This window comes from Thamnophis elegans, chromosome 1 (genome assembly GCF_009769535.1).
Source record: "Thamnophis elegans isolate rThaEle1 chromosome 1, rThaEle1.pri, whole genome shotgun sequence".
Lineage (NCBI taxonomy): Eukaryota > Metazoa > Chordata > Lepidosauria > Squamata > Colubridae > Thamnophis > Thamnophis elegans.
The window spans coordinates 153,689,473-153,712,000 of NC_045541.1; the positions used below are offsets into that span (position 1 = coordinate 153,689,473).

The following is a 22,528-nucleotide window of genomic DNA, read 5'->3' on the forward strand; positions in this document are numbered from 1 at the left end:
AGAGGAGAAGGACTTCTCTTGGGGGATGGTTGGGGGAGGGATTGCTGTGATTGGCATTGTTGCTATGGTTTTAATGCATGGGATGCTGCTACCTTCCCACTGAAGTGGTACTTATTTATCTACTCGCATTTGCATGCTTTCAAACTGCTAGAGCTGGGCAAGTAATTGGAGCTCACCCCATCACATGGCACTTGGATCTTGAACCCGGCCGTCAGCTTTCCAACTGACAGGTTCAGGATCTTTACTGAGCTATCACACATCTATCTTCCATTTCTATCGTTCTATAATTCTACTTCTGTAAAGATAAAAGCAGAAAGTTCACTCACTTTAGCACCGTGATGGCGAACCTATGGCAAGTGTGCCAGAGGTGGCATGCAGAGCCCTCTCTGTGGGAACATGTGCCATCGCCAGCTGCTTTTTACGGGCACTGGAGCATCGGAAAATGGTCTGAAAAATGGCCTAAAAGAAGGCTCTTTTCCTGGCCGTTTTCAGGGTCATTTTTAGACCAAAAATGGTCCAAAAATGCCTCAAAAATGGCCTGAAAACAGCCCCCAAAACGACCAAAAAACTGGCATGCACATGCCGGCAGCTGGTCTTCGGATTTTGGTGCTACGGCGTGCACGCATGCACATGCATTCCGGTTTGGGTACTTGGTGCTGAAAAGGTTCACCATCACTGCTTTAGCAAGAAGTTCAGAAAGAAATTGGAAGAGATAGAGAGATAGAATGAAACCCTAACTTTCCATCCCTTGGAGTCAATAAATTATCAGGTGCTGAAGAGTTAGTGCAACTCCAGGCACACTTCCAACTGAACTCGGGTACCGATAGAAGAGAATATTTGTAGCTCAGGGCTGAATTGGTGTCCTTGGTGGTCTCTGAACTTGGTGGTTTTCTTGCAGATCTTTCATTACCAAATTAGGTAACATCAACTCAAGTAATTGTATGATCATTTTGTGAGGAAATTAGAGGAAAAGAGCCTTAAATACTAGCATATGTTTATTATCTAAACTTTTTCTCACCTAATAATCTATTATTCTGAGGCTACAGTGGCTTATAAGAAGCTTACAAGCAAAACACGAATGCAATATCAATCTCCTGGACAAGTTTCCTAGCAGCTGGTGTTCAGATAATATTGCCTCTAATACAGGAGATAATATTTAATTACCATTAGTCTTTGATAGCCAATCTCATTAATCTAATTCCACGCAAATTATTCCCTTTTAAAAAATCTGCCATTTATGTGATTATATTGTTGAGCTAGTAGACTTTCTTCTCCATAGTTGGAATAACCTCACACCATTTTTATGGTCCCTCAGCCAATTTGCTGGTGAAAATGCAATTATACTATAGCTGAAAATAGGAAGTTCAGAAAGTGCAAATTTTGCCATGAATGCATTATGTATATCATTTGCATATCAGCGTACCAGCTTCCATTTCCAAGCTCTCATCTGCAAAACAGAAGCCTACAGTACAGTGTTAAAATAATTTCTGATTAACATAAAGCGATGTACATCTGAAATGAAAAACAAAATATTGAGACAAAGGAAATATACTTCTTGAAAATCCAGTTAAATCCAGTTAAACACAGCAGCTGTAAATTTATTCATACATCCCTGAAATAAGCTCTACTGAATATTAGAGGACTTATTTTCATAGAATTGCATGATACTAGATTTTGCTAGAGAATTTGATTAAACAAGCTGAGATAATTCTTAGTTCTTATAGTGGCATGCAGATTATAGTATTCCTACATCAGTTCCTACATCCAATATATCAGTTTATATATTCTCTGAATTTGTTGATTGAGTTCTTCCCAGGTCAAATATTTCATAAGAAAATACAGGCATTCCAGAATGCTGATTAAAAATATGAACATTATATAGGTAAGCATATGAGTGTAAAGTTAAGGATGAGCTTAGGGAGACTAGTCGTGATTCTTTTTCTTCATTATGGCTGACAGTTTGTTGTCTGCTGGATTTCTTCCAGCAGGTGAACCGTTGATCTTCACATCTTTTGCTCTCCACTCATAGCATCTCAACTGTGCCTTCTGCATTGATGTGTGAATGCTCCACAGTATTCTTCTGCCTCTTTTGTTCTTTATTATGCTTTGGATAGTGCCAAACAATTCTCTTCAATCCAATTTAGCTCTGCCAGCCCTGTTATTCTTTACTAAGTCTAACAACACATCAGCAGCAGCCATTTGATATCTACATCCAGTTAATTGCTAGGCAACTTCCAAACCTCCATCCAGTTTTCCTTCCCAGTATTCTGCCATCAGTCTCTCCAGTGGGCATCCAACACCAAGACTTGTCATTTGCGGACTCACCTTTCTTAAGAAAGCAAGTAAACCTTTGATCTTTGAATCTTTTGCCCTCAACTCAGAGCATCCCAACTGTGCCTTCTGTATTGGTGTGTGAATGCTCTGTAGTATCCTTCTTCCTCTTTTGTTCTTTAGCACGCTTCTTTGGATACTGCCACTTGATCTATGAGAATCTCAACTATTACCAAATGTCAGCAAAGCAAATTCAAGCTGTTTAGGGTTTTTTTTTTAAAAAAAATGCCATGAGATCCACCATCATTCAGTTTTATTTAAGAGTCCCTAACTTCTTGTATTTTAAACAATGGATAAATTTAATCAATAGTAGGGGTATAGGGATAAGTCAGGCAAGAAGCCACAATTAAAGGCAGGTTTGTCATAATACCAATTACAATATTACTGAAATACTTTTTCTTACAGTTATTATTGCTCCATGGATGATAAATCCTGATTCAAAAGTGGAATGACTCCCTTGAGTTGAGATCAACTCCTGACAGTTATATTCATGGACAGAATTGGATAGTTTTCTTGCTAGCACTACATAACTGGTGTGTTCTTGCCTTTTGGGGGGATGTCCTACTGATTTCCCAGCATGGAGTGCTGTGCTGGTTTCATGGTTCTTTGTCATATACATATTCCCTGGATTCATCCTTGCTTACCTTTTGCAACCCGACAAGGTTGATTATCCTCTTTCTGGGCAAATCCTAGGTACTTGGAAAACATTTCTTTTGTGTCAATCTGTGTACAGCAGCAGACAATGAAACTGTGGCATAATTAACCAAATTTTCCTCTCACCGTTCCTAGCCATTTCTAACGCCAGCGGCTCTATGTAAAATTGCTTTTTTTTATTCAGCCTCTTCAGCATCTCCCAATAGCATTTTATAATGTTCTCCAATTTTTACAGAAACATAATGAAACAAAATATAACAAGAAAAAAAGAATCCAAACCAGTCCACCAAGCCCATCATTATTGCCTCACTTAATGGCATCATTAGACTTGTTTACTTACTTCTCATATTATTGTTGTTGTTGTTGTTCAGCTTTATAGCTCTGGGCATAGTCATCCCACACACAGTTATCTTTGATTGCATAAAAGGAATTAGATTGCTGATAGGCAAGGCAAAATATGCCAGACCAATATTCTGTCAAATAAAGATTAGAATATTTTTCAGCCACAATGCACACAGATGTAAGGTTTAAAATTGCACACATATCAGCTGCATGGACAGAAGATGTCTGAATTAATTGGAATTTTTTTTTCATTAACCACATAGAAATTCTCCTTTTCACCTCTGACAGGCATGATAAAAAAAAATCAAGATGACAGCCATGACAATATAATCAATCCTTCACCAATTTTTAATGCACATAAAAACATTAAGCGCTTCTATTGTACCATTATTGTAAGCTGCCCAGAATTGCTTTGAAATGAGATGGGTGGTAAATAAATTTCATAATAAATAAATTGTGATCACCATTTTTCTTTTTATCATCTTCTGTAGATAATCCAGGGTGTGGCACATACATGGCTTGCAATGATGTGGGTAGAACAGAGAAGAGAAAAAGTTGTAGCAGCCAAGAATGAAAGTTTTCTATACAATCTTGCACTCACCATTGTAGTTTGACTCTGAAGAGCCGAGGTGGCCCAGTGGTTAAATGCAGCACTGCAGGCTACTTCAGCTGACTGCAGTTCTGCAGTTCGGCTGTTCAAATCTCACCGGCTCAGGGTTGACTCAGCCTTCCATCCTTCCGAGGTGGGTAAAATGAGGACCCGGATTGTTGTTGGGGGCAATATGCTGACTCTGTAAACCGCTTAGAGAGGGCTGAAAGCCCTATGAAGCGGTATATAAGTCTAACTGCTATTGCTATTGCTATTGCTAAATAGAGGACTGGAAAATAAGAAGAAGCTTTTATCTTGCTTCTGTGTATGCCTTTGTCAACAACTTTTCCAATTTGGCCTCAGTAAAAATGCTCAACATGGGGATGTGATGAATTTCAACTTTAGCTTATGTAAATCTGATCTCAATCTTATATACATTTTTTTTAAAATGTATCTCTTTCATTTTTTCAATTTTTACATGCTATTTTGAAATCCCCTTATCTTTATTTAAACCAGTATCTAGCAGTTCTGTGCCTACATTTCTAAATAATTTTATATAACACATTATGTTTAAGCATTGGTACATTTTGTAAAACTGAAATGCCCAGACCTTTTAAACAGTCCTGCATGCTAACTGTTGATTGATGCTGTACATCAATAATCTGTGTTACATAATGGGGATTACTTATTTTTGTCCAGGAAAGTTGGCATTTCATTTGCAAAAACAAAACCGTGCTCAGTTCACTATTTGAATAATGCATCACAAATGAGGTTTTCTCTCACAACTTGCATTTGCACAGTTTCTTAGCTGGAAACATTGTATTGTATTGTATTGTATTTAGTTTATTTGTATGCCGCCCTTCTCCAGGAGGGACTCAGGGCGGCGAACAACTCAGGGGGGAAAGGGGACATAAACACAGTACACATGATTAAAATACACGAAAATCACACAGCCATACAAGTCGAGAGGGGAGGGGAACTCATCAACCCCAGGCCTGCCAGCACAGCCAGGTTTTGACGGCTTTCCGGAAGGCCTGGAGAGAGGTGAGGGTCTGGATCTCCGCGGGGAGTTCATTCCAAAGGGCCGGAGCTGCTACAGAGAAGGCCCTCCCCCGGGTAGTAGCCAGATGGCATTGGCTGGTGGACGGAACCCGGAGGAGGCCGACCCTGTGAGATCTAACGGGTCTTTGGGAGGTAATTGGCAGCAGGCGGTCTCTCAACATCTCAACAGACATTTATTTTCAACCAATGTAATTGTACAAATAATGTTTGGGGGAACAGTATCTGTTAAACAATCACCTCTATAATCATGCATGAGATTCTTGTAAAATTATGGGTATTAAAAATGTCCCTCCCTTGCTTTCCTTTACATTCCCCAAGATCACATAGTTGTCCACACTGCATGAAAATGTATTGACCCTTTATGCAAACATTATAAAACTGATGTATATTTCTAATGCAATCATGGTGTTAGAGTGGATAGTGCATGCCACCTTGGCCTACATATGACACTTAGTTGAAATAAAACTTACAAAGATTTAAACAGAACATATTTAGTTAGAACCACTAATATATGAAATGATAGAATCAATGATAGGTCTTTGATAGGTCCTACACAGGTCTTATTCTAGCACTATACCAGCTAACCCAGTATTCAAAACATAGTATATACTTGAGCCTTTATTCTATTTTTGATGCACAAAATCTCTTTCTTATACCTCTTATTATTTTGATGGCATTTCTTTCAGAAACCATGGCTTCTACGTGCTGCTGGCACAGTGGGGTTCAAGTTGAATTTCTGGTGATATTGATGAGACCTATTGGTAGAGCAAAGATGAATAATTTTTATAGTATCAGGCAATGATGCTTATTCCCCTAAACATCATCCAAGAGATTTGTGAGCAGGAGTGAACTGACTTCTTCTTTTTATTATTTTTTAAGCCTCAAATGAATAGTTACAAAAGATGGATGACTCAAATGTGTGTTCATTTGCAGACAGAAAATGAAACTAAACCAACATATCCAGCAGCAACTAAAACCATGTGGCCTTTTAAGTAAATCTTTTTTCTCCCACAGTTATGGAGTTGTGGGTCCCAAGATCACATTATCAACACAGCAGAAATTGCAATATAATGCTTGTCAATTGTCTACTGTAGAACAATTGAATTTTGGAAATCAGTCATGACTGTAATGTTTTAATTGCAAAACCATCTTGATTATAGATCAATTTGTGGATGCCTGTTTGTGTGCAATTAAATTTTTGTAAGACTTAATCTTTAAACCCTTACAAACTGCATAATAAAAAGATGTACTTCAAAGGTTCTCTAGAAATATAGTTTGGAGCTAAAAAGTGCTAAATGTTAAGTAAGACCATGTAAGAATGTATGAATTTGGAAAGGAGGACAATCTACTTTGTGTTGTCCTCTTGGGAAACTTGTCCAAGTCAATTTTTTAAATTATTTTATTTAAAAAAAATATGTCACTGCCCAACTTAGTCATGATGACTCTATAGCTTACAAGAGTAATATCTCAAATACAAGACCCAATGAACCCCATCCCTGGCAACAACAATCAAACTTGATGGGCTCCATACCACTCTGGGGTTCTCAGGCCCATTGGCAAAAATCACGTATTCATGGCCTTTTGAAAGAGTACCAAGATAGAGGCTAATCTTATTTCCTTGGGGATGATGTACCACAGGCAAGGAGTCATCACGGAGAAGGTTCTTTTTCTTGGTCCTACAAAATAGACTTCCTTAACATACTCCACCTCACTGCTCTGCTGGGATAAGTAGATTAACTGGGATAAGACAATTCTTCAAATAACCTGGCTCCAAGAAACATAGTTTTGAATTCTGAAGCATGAATGAAAGTATGAGGATATACTATCCTCAAAGACAACCCAACAAGGACTCATGCAATTAACTAATCTACCATCAGGTCTGGACTAACAACAGGATCCAAAGAGTTAATAGACTAAGGCAATTGAAGAATAAGTAAGAATTTTGGAAACAATGATATGGAAAAGATTATTTGGGGACAGAGAAGTCCCTATGCACATTAAATGACAAAGGGACTGACATAGTAAATGACATATCAGGATCCCACCCACTTATTCATCTTAATTCTTGAAGTCTGAAGTATAGATTTCCAGGTCCCTAATCGTATCCATTTCTTCTTTCCGCAGAGGAAGTATGTCTGCTGCTGGATTATTTTTTGAAGTACAGAAATAGCTGGTTGGTCAATGGTGGAAGCAGAACAGTCTGTCTACCTTGTTCTAAGGCAATTTTTAAATGCTGACCAACAACTAAATGAAAAGGCTCACCAACAACTAGACAAAAATGCCAAAATATATTTTATGTGCTATGCCAGTTTCTAGAGCTGACTTTCTCTGTTATATCTTTTGTTGTTTTATTATCAGGACTACACTGAGCAGCCCAAACTGAACTCCATTGAACCATCCTGTGTTAGGGACAAGCTGCTTTTATCCCATAGTTCTCACAGGTTATCCAACTTTTGCTTGAAGTGAGACTGGTGCTAGGATGGATTTAAAGTTGAGGTTGAATTAGTTTTCATTTATCTAAAATATGTGAGGAAGACAATGGCCAGGTAGTGACTGTAGAACAGATCATCAACTTCTCATATGCAAGAAAAAAGAAGAAAATAAATCAGTTTCTACACTATGATCCTGAACATATTTTAGCCATAATTTTCAGTGAGAACATCAGGAATTACTTCAAAGTCTGAACCTCATTGATAGAAGACTGGAGAAACTGTGGAATGAACTGAAAAGCTGCACGAGATGAAGAAACAGAAAAAAGCAAACTGGATGTCAGAACAAACCATGGAAATTTCCAAGAAGAGAAGTCAGAAAAGACAAAAAATTTGGGAAGCAACTTGAGAAAGAGTTTCAAAGAGCTGTTAGAAGAGACAAAAAACAGTATTACAACAATATCTATAAAGATATTGAAGATGGAAACAGACAAGTCTTTAACTGAGGAGGAGTTTCCAACCTTGAATTGGTATGCTAAAGGATAGATAGTAACCAATTTAAAGAAGTTCAAAGAAAGATGGAAGGAGTATGCTGAAATACTGTGCATTAGAGAGGCTAATATCCAAGGTATTTTAAAAGGTGTTTCTTATCTACAAGAACCTCTAGCACTAAATGATTACGTTAAATCAGCAATTACCGAATCAGAAGGCTATAGGAATTGATGGACTACGAAATATTGTACAATATCCTTAATTTCACATGCTAGCAAAATAATGTTTACAATAATCCAATGCAGATTACAGCCCTATATGAAAATGAGATGCCAAATGTTCAATCTGGTGTTAAAAAAAAGAAGAGGAACATGTGACATTATTGCTGATGCATACTGGATAATTGAAAGCCAGAGAACATAAAAAAGAAGACAGTATGTGCTTCATTGATTCCACAAAGGCTTTTTTTATGTGTCAATCACATCAAGCTGTAAAATCCCACAAAATTTCATTGTTGTCATGCGAAACATATAGAAGGGAAGCTACAGTGCTGACAGAACATGGTGAAAAAAACCTGAGTTCAAATTGGCAAAAGAATGAGAAAAGTATTATCTCTCATATTTATTTAATTTTTATACTGAATATATTAAGGGATGTTGGATTGAAAGAAAATGAACATGGTTTTAAAACTGGAGGAAGAACTATCAATAATGTGCACTATGCTGATGTCACTACTCTGGTAGCCAAAAATGCAAAGGAACTGCAAACTCTAGTAATAACAATTAACTAGTACAGTGAAAAATGGGATTCGAAGAAAATATAACAAAGACTAAAGTAATGACAAGTACCACAGCCAGCTGACAATGGAGATATTGAAATGGTAGGTGGCTTCTGCCTTTCAGGATCATCCATCAACAGTTAATGAATCCACAGTCAAGTAATCTGTTGTAGGCTAGCATTTGAGAGAGTAGCTTTGAAGGACTTTTGAAAAATATTCAGATGTTGTAATAGGTCAATGCCTACAAAGATCAGAATGGTGTAGCCAGTGGTGTTTTCTGTGACATTTTATGGAAGTAAAAGTTAAATAGAAAGACTATTGGTCCTTTTGAACTTTGGTGTTAGAGATGAGTCCTAAGAACACCATGGATACAGGTAGTTCCCACTTACATCTAGTTGAAAGTTCAAAGTTACAATGTCACTGGGAAAAAAAGGGAATTATAACCATTTTTCACACTTTTAGCTGGTGCAGCATCCCTGGAATCACATGATCAAAATTTGGATGCTTGGCAAGAGACATCAATTGTGACTGTTGCAGTGCCCTGGGTAATGTGATTACCATTTGCGACCTTCTGCTATCCAGAAGTCTTGCATATTTTAAGTGAAAGATATTCTAAAAATCAATGTGTTCTAAGTCAAGAGTTGACTGAAGACCTCTGTGGCAAAAAAAATCATATTGAATCCATAAAGTAACAGGTGAAGCCTCAGGAAATATTGTTTACTGGCAGATCCTATGCTTGGTTGTGTATCCAAGTGCCTAAAATCTGCTTTTCACAGCTCAAAATAAGTTGAGGACAAGTACTGCTCAATGGCACATATTATCGGTTTGTTCTCCTATTTTATGCTGTGCGTTTATGAAGTGGTTATTTTGCAGATCTGTACACTGGAGAAACAAAACAACCACTTCATAAACACATGGCACAAAATAGAACAAACCCATCAGGACAAGATTCAGCACTCCAACTACTGTACATTTAAAAAGGCCATTCTTGAAGACAGCAAAGTTCACATTTTGGACAGAGAAGACTGATGGTTTGAAAGAGGGGTCAAAGCTTATCTATATCTATATTGGATTATAGACCAATTATAATCTATATTGGATTATAAACCAACCCATCACCCTCCACTTAGAGACATACAATCTACTTTCTACAAGCAGTTTGGTTTCAGGAAAAAAAATGTCCTTTAATCTGCAACTCCTACACTGGAGAAACATTTGGACCACACAACTCGACCAGGATAAAGCAATAGACACAATTTACATAGACTTTTGCAAAGCCTTTGATTTAGTGGTATATGACAAACTACTGTTAAAACTAAGCTCTTATGGCATTCCAGATCACTGCACAAGTGGAAAGTAACATTCCTGTCAAACAGGCAACAAGTAGTCAAAATAGGGAGCATCCTATCAAACCCGGCACCAGTTAATAGCGGGGTCCCCCAAGGCAAAATTTTAGGACCCACATTCTTTTTGCTTTACATAAATGACCTATTGCAATCATATAACAAACAGCTGCATCCTCTTCGCTGATGATGTAAAACTATTTAACACCACCAACAATGCTGCTATCCTACAAAGCAACCTTGAGTTGTGTCAGAATGATCATGCAATTGGCAACTCCAAATCTCAACTAACAAATGCTCTGACCCACACATTGGCAACAAAAATCAGAACATCAAATACGAGCTGGGTGGATACGACCTTGTAGATGACCCTCAATGTTGGTTGGTGGGTCCCCGGGGGAGGGCCATCTCTGTAGCTGCTCCGGCCCTATGGAACGATCTTCCCGTAGAGATCCAGACCCTCACCACTCTTCCGGCCTTCCGTAAAGCCACTAAGACCTGGCTGTTCCGGCAAGCCTGGGGCTGTTGATTAGTATCCAGCCCCACTCCAACTGTATGCATGTTGTTGAAATTTTAATACTTGTATCCTTATTTTAAATTTTTTAATATATGTTTCTTGTCTTGTCTGTAAGCCGCCCAGAGTCCCAAGGGAGTGGGCGGCATACAAATGTTAATAAATCTAAATCTAAATCTAAACCTAAACCTCACTCTGTAAAGGACCTAGGAGTACTCATTTCAAATGATCTAAGCCCCAGAGCTCAATGTAACATTGCCAAAAAGGGACTAAGAGTTGTTAACCTAATCTTGTGAAGCTTCTTCTCTCATAACATTGTACTGCAACTCGGGCATACAAAACCTTTGCCAGACCAATTCTTCTTTTAAATATATTTTATTCATTTTTCACATTCCATTTGCAATCACTTATATACAGGGTATTTACTATAAGAAAAGAAAAAAAAGAAAAAGGGAATAAAACGAACAAATAAAAAGGAAACACAACTCATCATTCACAACCCCACCTAACCCTTCCATCCTCCATACACCCCATCTACCCCCTCCAACTTTCCTTTCTCCCTCTAACACTCCCCTCCTACTTCCCTTTCCCTCAAACCTTCCTTCTCCCCTTACTCCCGGACACCCTCCTTACATTCCCTTACTCCTTCCTTACTCCTCCCTCTTCTTTCCCTCTACCTCCCTCCTTGGTGTATGCCTTTATTCGAGTGTTGTTTGATCTGATAAAAGTAAAATGAACCAAGGAAAAAAAAAAAGGGAAAAAAAAGAACCACCGTATTAAATACATTCTGTTCTTATTAAGACTATGTTAACACCCCCCCACCCCACCCCCCACAAATCCCCATCCCTAATCCTCCCGACTTCCCAGGGCCCACACCTGGCACTACCTTCTGTCTAAAATATCTTGTATACATATGGATTAAAAAATGAAAGTAATATATCGAAAGAAAAAAAAACAGAGAAAAAAAAAAGAGAGAAAAGAAAAGAGAAAAGAAAAAAAGAAAAAAAAAGAAAAAAAAAAAGAAACCACTCTTTGTGTTGATCTCAGCCCCCCATCTTTACTATGCTTAAATAGTATAAATCATTCTATCTATATTTTATTCTCGTCTCTTACTTCTTTGCTATTTACCCCAACCTTCTGTAGATTCTCCCGTTCCTCTTCCTAACCTCATGATCCCTTCCGATAAAATTTAAGCAACGTGGTTCATGCCATATATTCAAATATAACTTTACAGACAAGTAATCAAACTTTCCCTTCTAGTAAAATTTAAACAGCGTAAATGATCTTTCTTAACCCCCTTTTCAAACAGTAATTCAAAATAATCTAGCCAGCTTCCCCTTCTTAGTAAAATTAAGCAGCGTAGATCAAATATTACTTTACACAGGAATCAATTGCTATCTTAAGATAATTCCAACCGACTTCCTCTTCTAATAGGATTTAAATAACGTAGTTCATTCCACATGCATTTTACCCTCATCCCTTACTTGTCTGATATTTACCACTATCAAATTTATACTAGCATTTGTTTAAAATGTAACTCAGAGCGATTTCAACCAACTTTCCCTTCAAATAAAAGTTAAATAGCATGGATCATTCCACATATTCAAATAATACTTTCAGCAAGAGTCAGTTAACCTTCTATTTTAAAGTAGTCCCTTCTAACAAAGTTTAAACAACATAAATCATTCCGCATTCTTTTTACACTTATCTTAAGATAATCCCGACCGGCTTTCTGTTCTAATAAGCTTTAAACAACGTAAATTTTACCCTCATCCCTTGCTTGTCTGATGTTTACCACTATCAAATTTATGCTAACGTTAATTTAGAATCTAGCTCAAAGTAGTTTTCACCCAGCTTTCCCTTCTGATAAAAATTAGTCCGCTTTTCTACCGGAGAGAGGTCTCAAACCCCCATTCAGTCCTCAACTTTAGCAAGCATTTTGAAATGTCTAATTCTCGATCTCCGTTTTCTGCTTCTCCGAGGGAGGAGGGGCTACCCCCTCCATCTGCAGCCACATGGCCGGCCGCTTGCCTTCTCCTTCCGCTTGTCTCTCCTCTCTTCCAAGCGCATCAGGAAGTCCCGCCTTCAGAGTCCTACAATAGAAATCTTGAGCCTCCGAAACAGAGTTAAGATGAAATCTTTGATTCTCAAATGTAACCGTGATACCGGCAGGGGCCTCCCATCTGTATCGATCTGTTGACTCCTAAGCTCTTAGTTAAAAAGGTGTAGTCCCTTCTTGCTTTCAGCCTCTGAAAAGGAATATCTTTGAAAACAATCAGGTCCTGGCTGTCAACTCGGAGACTGTTATTATGAAACTTTTGCACAATCGCATTTCTAGATTCTTTTGTAGAGAAATGTATAATTATGTCCCTCGGGAGCTGTCGCTGTTCCGCTATCAATGAGTTCTGGCGATAGATTTTCCGAATCTGCCAATCAAAGTTAAGTCCCGGGCTTCCCAGCGCATGGCTGAAGGCTTCAGCAAAGGTCTGTTTCAAATTCTCTTGCTCCTTTTCACGGAATCCTCTGACTCTTATAATGCCTTCCTATTAAAATTTATCGTCATAAGCTGTTCTTCGTTGTCTCTAATTTTTGTTGTAAAATTTGAATATTGGTAGTCAAATTAAAATTAGCCTTCTCCAGACTTTCCAATTGTTCCTATTTCAGCAGAGTAATCTGACAGGGCAGACACGGCTGCAAACGTATTCGCCTTCATCTGATTAACTTTAGACTTAAATCATCATATAGTTTCCAATACAAATTCCTTAATTTCTTGTTTAAAGGCATTAAACATTTTAAAGAGATATTCCTGTGTTAAAAATTCTCCAGTAGAGGGCATAGGAGACAAAGGCTGTGTTTCCAGTAAAAATTCTTTAAATTCTTTAGACACATTTGTAGCAAGATGCTTCTTTGACCTGGGTGCCATAATAAATAAACAGTAAGCAGCGCTTCGCTCCCCTCTATTTCCAAAGAAGAAGAGTTTATTTTGTTAAGGAGCGGTCTGCAGGAAGATAAAACCGGCTAAGTACATCCAGTATCAATCATCCACTGAGAGAAATCGCCATTTTGAGGTCTATTTAGACAAAGAAAATCTCTAAGACAAATGGTGCTGGTATTTAAGATAGTAATAAAAGCATAAATCTCACAGGGGTGGGACCCGCCCGTATCAATTCTAGCTTGAAAAAACTTTGTTTTGTCCTGGGGGGGCTAGCCTGTCTGGGGCTGCCAAAAAAAAAAGGCAGCTGAGAAGAACTGGCTGGAGATAAAAGCTCCGCTCCGGCTGGATCTAATCTCTTTCCACAGCCAAAAAAAAAGAAAAAGGCTGTGGCTTACGAATAGACCCTAGTCTACGAGCTACTCCCTGCCCCTTTCTTAGCCAAAAAGGGGTGCTATCTATGATCTTATTTAGATATACAGACCAGATCTCTGAGGAGCTCGGTGGAGCCCTCCTCGGCAACAGGCCATGCCCCCAGGAAGTCTGCCAGACCAATTCTTGAATACAGCTCATCTGCCTGGAATCCACACTGTATATCAGACACTAATACAATAGAACGGGCCCAGAGATGTTTCACAAGAAGATTAGTCCACTCCTCTGCTCACATAGAATCCCTTATGCCACCATATTTGAAATTTTGGGCTTGGACAACTTGGAACTATGCTGCCTACAGTCTGACCTAAGCTTAGTACACAAATTATCTGCTACAGTGTCTTACCTGTCAATGACTACTTCAGTTTCAACCTCAATAATACATGGGCAAACAATAGATACAAACTCAAGGTAAACCACTCCAAACTGGATTGCAGAAAAGATGACTTCACCAACAGAGTGGTCAACGTCTGGAATGCTCTACCTAACTCCATTGTTACATCCTCTAACCCCACAGCTTGAACCTTAAATTGTCTACTGTGGATGTCGCCCCATTCCTAAGAGGTCCGTAAAGGGGGGCAAGCATAAGTGCAACAGCGTACCTGCCATCCCAGTCCTACTGTCCCCATTTATTTGTATTCATTTCCTTGTTCATGTCCATGTTTATACTTATAACTGTTATCTTGTACATGTTTGACAAACTAAATAAATAAAATAAATAAATATAAAAATTGAACGGTGCTCTCTCAACAAGAAAGAGGGATATGACATCATCTATCTTCAGTCTACAACACAGTCCTTTCAGCAGTTCCAATAAGACTCCACCCATTTACATCACTCAGGTGATCCTGAGGACACAGATAAACTTCCAGGTATCATCAACAACTCTCTAAAGAATGTAAATGACCAGCTGCCTGCAGGAATATAAATCCTTCTATTCCCCACCATCCATTCAGAGCTGAAGAAGCTTTTGGATGAGAAGCAAAATGTCTTCAAAGAAAAAGAAAAAACTCCAGTTGCCTCTTGAAAAAGCACCTTTGGGAAAAGCTTGACCTGGCTGAGAATCTCCATAGACATGTAAAATTTGTGCGTCTCTTTATCCTCTGCTCGTTTTCTTAACTCTCCTCAACCTCACCATCATTTTTTTCTAAAATTACTTCAATATTTTGTGTCATGTTATTTTTGTTGATATTATTTTTGCAAACTCTAGCATTGCTGAGTACATGACTGTGTTTTGTAACGTGTCCAGAGCACCAGCTGTAGCAAGAGAGAGAGAGAGTGACATATAATTTAAAAATTTTATTAGCTATCCCCTGCAGCTTGGACTACAGAAAACAGCAGTCAAGGAAGGAAAACGCAGCTCTTAAATGAATATCTGTCTATTCTCTATTTGGGTCATATCAAAGAGATAAAAGCATCAACCTTTTTTTCCTCCTCCTCCTCCTCCCCTTCCCTTTTTCCTCCTTCCCCTCCTCCTCCTTCCCCTCCTCCTCCTTGATAGATTCTAACTGGCATAACTTGAAGTCCTAAATTATTGCGAACAATTGCAGTAACTGCAGGCTGTCATTGTGTCCTTATTATATTTGATACGCTTTCCGTTCTTTTATTTAGAACAAAGGCAACTTTGATCACTGAACTGATATTCTGGATTAACTTTCAGCATATCAGATTCCTATCCTACTCATTCATTGTGGTCTCATCAAAAACACTCTTGCCTTCTGTACAACCTTATTGAAATGCCAATAGATTTAATTGTGAGAAGGGCCTAAAGTCTTACCAGCTTCAGTTATAGTTTCTTCCTGGTAAACCTTTGTAAGGCTGTTTATAATTTCTCTATTTATCATATATCCTTGTATTAAATGGAGGTATTTCATTAGCTTTTGGAATTACTACGGTGAGTTTATTTTGGGCCATGCTCAAGAGAGCTGTAATTATAGTGCACCTGCACCACAACCTATTTACAAAATCTGCTGCAGAATCCTATATGTTTATATTCTTCTGTCTTCATTGGAACTTGTCCCAAATAAATTGATATTTTTCTTGTTTATGCTTTTGTGTGAATGTCATCATTAAGGGAAATAAGCTCTAAGTTCCCCAGGAAAGGTTATAAAATAACAGAGTATGGTGCAGTACATAACGTTGGGGGGGGGGGGGGTTATACAGTTACAAACAATGGATAAACTAAATTTAGATATCCGTCTCCAACATCCAGTTGTGTTGCCAAATATCTTTAATTCACTTTTCAGAATTACTCTTGAAGCATTACTCTTATTAAACTTGTAATATATTCATGTTCATGCTGAAAATATATCTCAGTGTTTCTCAACTTGGCAACTTGAAGATGTCCGGACTTCAACTCCCAGAATTCCCCAGCCAGCGAATCCATTGTTGTATTCAGAAAGAACTAATGTTTGGGACTGAGATCATCAATTGGTAAAAGCAAATGAGCAACCATTAAGCCAGTGTTTCTCAACCTTGGCCAAGGTTGAGAAACACTGATATAGCTGCTTCACTCACAAAAGTTGATTTCCTTCTTACCACATAACTGTTTATTTCCCTTCATTGCAGATTATTTCCGAAAAAATCAGTGACGTCAAGAAAGAAGAGGAGGAGCGCCTGCGACAAAAGAACGAAGTGACCTTGAGCATCCCGTGGACCATCCTGTCAGGAAGCTCTTCCAGAAATTCAAACAGCAGAAGGAAATGCGGAACCAAGGGACGACAATCATTGATCCTGAGAGGAATACCCTCCAGGTGGACACCCGAACCATGCAGAACGGTGCTGCCATCACTGCACAAGTGTGGTCACGGTGTCTCAAATTACACCCATCCAGACATCATTGTCCTATGTGAAAACCAATGAGGTGGTCAAACCAAACAACAGGGATGCCACAGAGCTCAAACCTAATAGCATGGTGACCCCAAATGGCTCAAAGTTACCAGCCCTGTCAGATGAAAAACGGCAATGGGAAAGGGTGGCTTCGATTAAAGAACAACATGGCAGGCCAGGAAGAGAAAAAGGAAGAGTGGAATAACGTCACCAAGGCAGAGTCTATGGGGCTGTTGTCAGAGGACCCCAAGAACATTGACTCAGAAAATGTAACAAAAACCCACTGAGGAAAACGGACTCCTGTGACAGTGGGATCACAAAAAGTGACCTTCGTTTGGACAAAGCTGGGGAGAACCGTAGCCCCTAGAGCACAGCCCTTGTCAACCAGATACAAACACCCCTTTTACCCTATCCCAGAACAAGCCTTACAAACTACCCTCCAGGAGATCAAATACGAAACTCAAGGAAGATATCCAGCTAATAAGCAGCCGGATGGCCATCCTGGAGAAGCAGGTGGCGGACATTTTAAAAATCTTGTCTGAAAGAACACATCGCAGACAACATCTTCAAAAATCACGGTTATCTCCTCAGCTACCATCACAAATACCTGGTCAGGACATTTTTAGTGTCTCAAGGCCTGTCTCACCTGAATCAGAAAGGATGAAATTCACTTTTAATATATTCCTATTTTTCTTTGTATACCAAGCGTATGCTGTGAAATGGGCATGCACGCATACTCCTACACAGATATACAAACACATGTCTGTGTGAGAGCTTTGTAAGAGTTTCTGTTTGTCTGTATAGATACAGACCAAGAAAAAGAGATGAATGCAGAGTTGTAGTTTGTGTAGGTGTATATATAAATTATAAATATAAAATATATATTTTCACTGCATTCAATATAACTTGAACCTGAACAATGGATTTTGATATGTAAATATTGCATGTCCAGCTGGATTCTGGCCTGCCAAAGAAACAGTTATTAACATAGTATTGCTTGTATAATATGCAGTTGACTGCATGCACACTTTCAATTATTTATAATATCTATTATAAAATAAAAGGATGAATTTTGTTTAAAAAAAAGAGAAAAAGGGCAGTCGTCTTATAATACCTGGATGAAAGGTTTTAAATTGTTGGTAAAAACAAGAAAGAATCTACTCCAGGAAAATGCTTGCTATTAGTGTTATGTAATCATATCCTCATTCACTGAAAGTTGTTTATTTGAAACACAATCTGATGCATCTAAGTCCTATTAAATACAGTGAAATCTGTCCTCGGGTAAGTATGAAGACACTGTATTACTGGTCACTGTTCCATATATACAGTGTGTGTGTGTGTGTGTGTGTGTGTGTTGTGTGTGTGTGTGTGGTACACACACACACACATGGATACTGCATAACAGATTAAAAATTGAAAAAAAATTCCTTATAAATTTCACCTATTTAATTTTGGTGTTGGCACCAACATACAATGATTATATAATGATGCCCATCCTCTGAAAATAGTGCCAAGCAGTGACGTACGGTGAGGCAAGCGCGAAAGGCCTCTAAAAGGCCTCTAAAATGGCGCAGGGGCCTGGCTGCAGGACTTTAAAGTCCTGGCACCATCCGCCATAGAGCGGATCCGGTCCCGCTCTATGGCGGATGGCACCGTGACACGAGGCAGGGCTCTAAAGTGGTGGCAGGGCCCCGGCAGGCAGAACTTTAAAGGTCCTGGCGCCGTCCGCCATAGAGCGGGATCCGGTCCCGCTCTATGGCGGATGGCACCGGACACAGAGGCAGGGCTCTAAAGTGGCAGCAGGGCCCCAGCAGCTCTAGGCGGATGGTGCCAGGGACTTTAAAGCCCTGCGGCCGGGGCCCTGCCGCCACTTTAAAGCCTTACCGCCGGGACCTGTGTGGCCATGATTCCCCGCTCCCCAGCCAGCCAGCCCACCCAGCCCATTCCTCTCGCTGCCACCGCTGTGTCCAACAGCCAGGCGTCTCACATTTATGGCGGACATAAACGCGAGATGCCTGGCCTGTTGAACACAGCGCAAGAACGTCCCTGCCACTGCTGCGCTCCACCGCCTCGCCCCCCGCCTCCTCCAACCCCACCGCTGTGAAGAAAGAAACACGGACACACACACATTCCTCACAATAAAAATTACAAATTAAATTACAATAATTTTGAATCCCCCCCCCTCCGTCTGATCCACATACCTTTTCCAGCTGTGGAAAGTCGTTCAACTCTCCTCTTGTCCGCCCGCCATGATGAAAATGTATAAAATTAAATAAAAAAGCAACAGGCATGATTTGCTGCTCCCAGATCAGGAGGCGGGAGAATCACGTGCCTCCTTTGCATAAGGAACTTTTCGCCTTTTAACCCTTGCTTAACTCTGAGCAAGGGTTAAAAGGCGAAAAATTCCTTATGCAAAGGAGGCCCATAGTTCTCTCGCCTCCCCCTACAGTTAGCACTAAGGAGACTCAGAGTCTCTGTGACTCGGAGTCTGGCAGCAACTTCCTTAGCCTTTTTAATTATGTTAAAAATTCTTTTCTTTTCTTCATGACACTGGTAAGGCCCCGTCTCCCCTGCATCCCCCGACTGCACGTCCCTGTTCCCAAGGTACATTTATCATATAAAAATATCTGGTGCTAATAGCAAATAGCAAAAGAGCACTTTTTCTTATAAACATTTTATAAGGTATTAACATTTTAAAAAATCATTAATTCAAGCAATATTGTTTTGTAGGGATAGTTCTTATGCACGCTTCTCAATATACTTGATGGAACTAATGATAGATCTTAACCTATATGTATGTACATAAATATTATATGTAAGCATCTCTCACAGATTCCTAGTTCGTATTTCAGGCAATGTTATCTTCTCAAAAGCATTGCTTGCTGGGGATGGCTTGTTTTCCTCAAAGCTCTGCACTGTAAGTAGATCACAGTGAAATATATTGCTCTCTGTTCTTAATCACAAAGATTTCTCTGTTAGATTTCAACAGGTCCTACTATCTTTTGTATCAAAATGGTAGAAATCCATAGCAAAAAAAGAATGTTGCATAATTCAATGCAAATCATCAGCTTCATATAGAAGTTCCAGGCTAGATTTCAAGCAGCTCCAGGTAAGGTTGGGAAGGACGCCAATCTGAAACCCTGAAAAACTGTTGCCAGTCAATACAGACAATCTTGGCTTAAATAAGGCTGACCAAAGCAAAATCATGGCACAGACAAATCACTATTGCTACTCTGAGGCAGTAGTGGGCTGCTGGGGGTTCGCAGGGGTTCAGGAGAACCTCTAGCTAAGATTCTGTACAGTTCAGAGAACCCCCAAATCCCATTCCTGGCTGGCCCCACCCACCCCTCCCTCCCCTCCAGGAGTCCCCAAACGGACAGTTTTGGATGCAGGTAAGTGGGATGTGCACAGAGGCTTGGGGAGGGTGAAAAACAAGCCTACCAGAAGTTCAGGAAGGCCAGAAATGGGACTGTTTCTAGCCTCTAGAGGGTCTTCAGAACCTGGGGAGGCCGTTTTTGCCTTCCTGGAGGCTTGAGGAAAGCCTCTGTAGCCCGGGGAGGGAAAAACACACACACACCCAGCCATGGTGCAGGATGCCGACTAGGCCACACCCACTATGGTCATGCCCACCCAGCAACCGGGCAGAGAATCCCTTGTTAAAATTTTTGAAGCCCATCCCAGCTCTGAGGTCTCCTCGTGGTAACACCTAAGACAGATGGCTAGCACAGAAAGCTGGAAATTAAGCTGTTCCAAACAGCCATTGAAGCAGTGATTGTGGTGGCAGATCATGTGCCAGGATGAAGGCTTTGCCCAGGCCATAATCCAATTCAATATACCACTCATCTTAATCTGCCAATGATCTACTATTTCTGCCAATGATCTGCTAATTCTCCAAAATACAGTTCCAGTTTTATTTTTATTTTTCGTTCCAGAGATTGTTGTTCTTGTGACTGACATAGGACCTACCGTTTCACAAATCATCACATTTTAGGTGGTTGTTTCTTTGATCATTTCCTCCAAGCTTGCCTCATATTTTCATAAATGATTCTTCTACCTCTTTCCATTATAAAATCAACTCAGATCTTACCAATGCTCAAACATTAATCCTGAATACATGAGTTCAAACCCATTTTGCTATCCCTATTCCCAAAGGAACACAGGAGCTGCTGGTTGAATTATGTGTCCTTTTTCCTAATCTCATAATTATTTGATATGACCAGTAGCAGCTTTCCAGGAGGTCCTTCATATTTAAATAACTCAATTATTTATTTTCATACCATTCTTCAAATGTATTCCTATAATGTTACAATATTTCCTATGGCTTTTTGAATATTTAAAATTTTAAATGTGAAATGAAGTGTACTTTAGTGGCCTTTCCCTATTATTGCCTTATGCTGGACTTTCTATCATGCCCAACTAACATTTGAAGTCCAACACAAGTAGAGTAGATTGTTCTATATGTTAGTGTGATATTTCTTTCTTAAATACTATGAAACATTCAGAAGAACTTTCCTGGGGTCAAAACGGACAAGTGGAATGCCTTGAATGTCCACTTCTTCCTACTTCATGTTTAGGATAGTAACATTTTAGCTTCAGGGTTGGGACTCAGAAAAAGTATTTAACAGTTAAGCTAATATCTGTGGGAAAGATAATGCATCCCATGGGTTGGTTTGCATATGTGTGTTTGAGTACTTGGGTCCAGTGGTGGGATCCTGCCAATTTAACAACCGGTTCAGTGATCACTCCACGCGCATCACCAGTTTTAACAAAACATACCTTCCACGTTACTTCTGGGGAGTAGCACAGCTGTGGCGTGGCAATCCACTCTGCCATGCAAATCAGCTGAGAGGATATAGGTAAGTAAAGCGGAGGGACAGGTGGGCGGGCTAACCTGATTGTCGGAGTGAACTGGTTCTCTCCCCAGCTGTTCGTCAGAGCTACTGGTTCATCTGAACTGCTCCACACTGGCTGAATTCCACCCCTCTTTGGGTCTATGGCTGAGTGTTATGAACCAAAGTAATGACACAATTCTTTGGGTCAAATTCAAGACTAAAGTTATTTTGCACCATTAGAGAAGTGATTTGTGATTATCCAAAGATGACAATCTTCATGAACTTACTTTAACTTGGGTTTTACTTTGTGATTGGAAACAGAGAAGGACCGGTCTGCGGTGCCTCTGCCAGAGAAAACGGCACTTGGAAGGCTATGCACAGCCCTTTCAGGTTCAGTTTTCAACCACAACAGTTTCCTTCAGCCCACTGCCAGCAAAAATGGAGCTTGGGGGTGGGCCTCCATTTTCGCTGGCGGAGGCTAGCAAAACGAGCTAAAAACAAAACGAAAGAAGAAATGTTTCCCCTTTTGCATTTGAGCATCCAAGAAGGACCATAAAAGAAAAGGGAAAGAGAAAGACAAAGAAAAGAAGGAAAGCTGGGACGAGAACAAGGAAGAAAAAGAAGGAAAGGGGGGAAGGAAAAATAAAGAAGAATGAAGAGGAGGGAAAAGAAAAGGAAGGAAGGAAGGAAGGAAGGAAGGAAGGAAGGAAGGAAGAAGGAGATTATAATGAGAAGGAAGGAGGGTCTGAGGGAAGTCCTGCCTTGATATGTGGCCACCACAGGTGCCCTCGACACAAGTGTCAAGTTGGACATTCCCACCACAGCCACGTCCACAACAGTCACATCCATCTTGGCCCCCAAGGTCAAACACAACTCTAATGCAGCCCTCAATTAAATTAAGTTTGACACCCCTGTTCGAAGCTGTCACAATAGTTATTTAGTGCACTGCAGTTGTATACTATCCACCTG

The 22,528-nt window shown here is 39.8% G+C and overlaps 1 protein-coding gene across 1 annotated transcript in view; it reads left to right on the top strand.

The window, feature by feature from the left end:
• KCNH5 (potassium voltage-gated channel subfamily H member 5) overlaps positions 1-17,498 on the top strand; it is a 232,574-nt gene extending 215,076 nt beyond the window's left edge. Inside the window, 8 exon segments of the mRNA XM_032214001.1 lie at positions 16,467-16,542; positions 16,545-16,688; positions 16,691-16,807; positions 16,810-16,845; positions 16,848-16,994; positions 16,997-17,090; positions 17,092-17,185; positions 17,187-17,498. Of these exon segments, the coding sequence (XP_032069892.1) occupies positions 16,467-16,542; positions 16,545-16,688; positions 16,691-16,807; positions 16,810-16,845; positions 16,848-16,994; positions 16,997-17,090; positions 17,092-17,185; positions 17,187-17,498 (1,020 nt within the window).
• Positions 17,499-22,528: the final 5,030 nt, after the last annotated feature.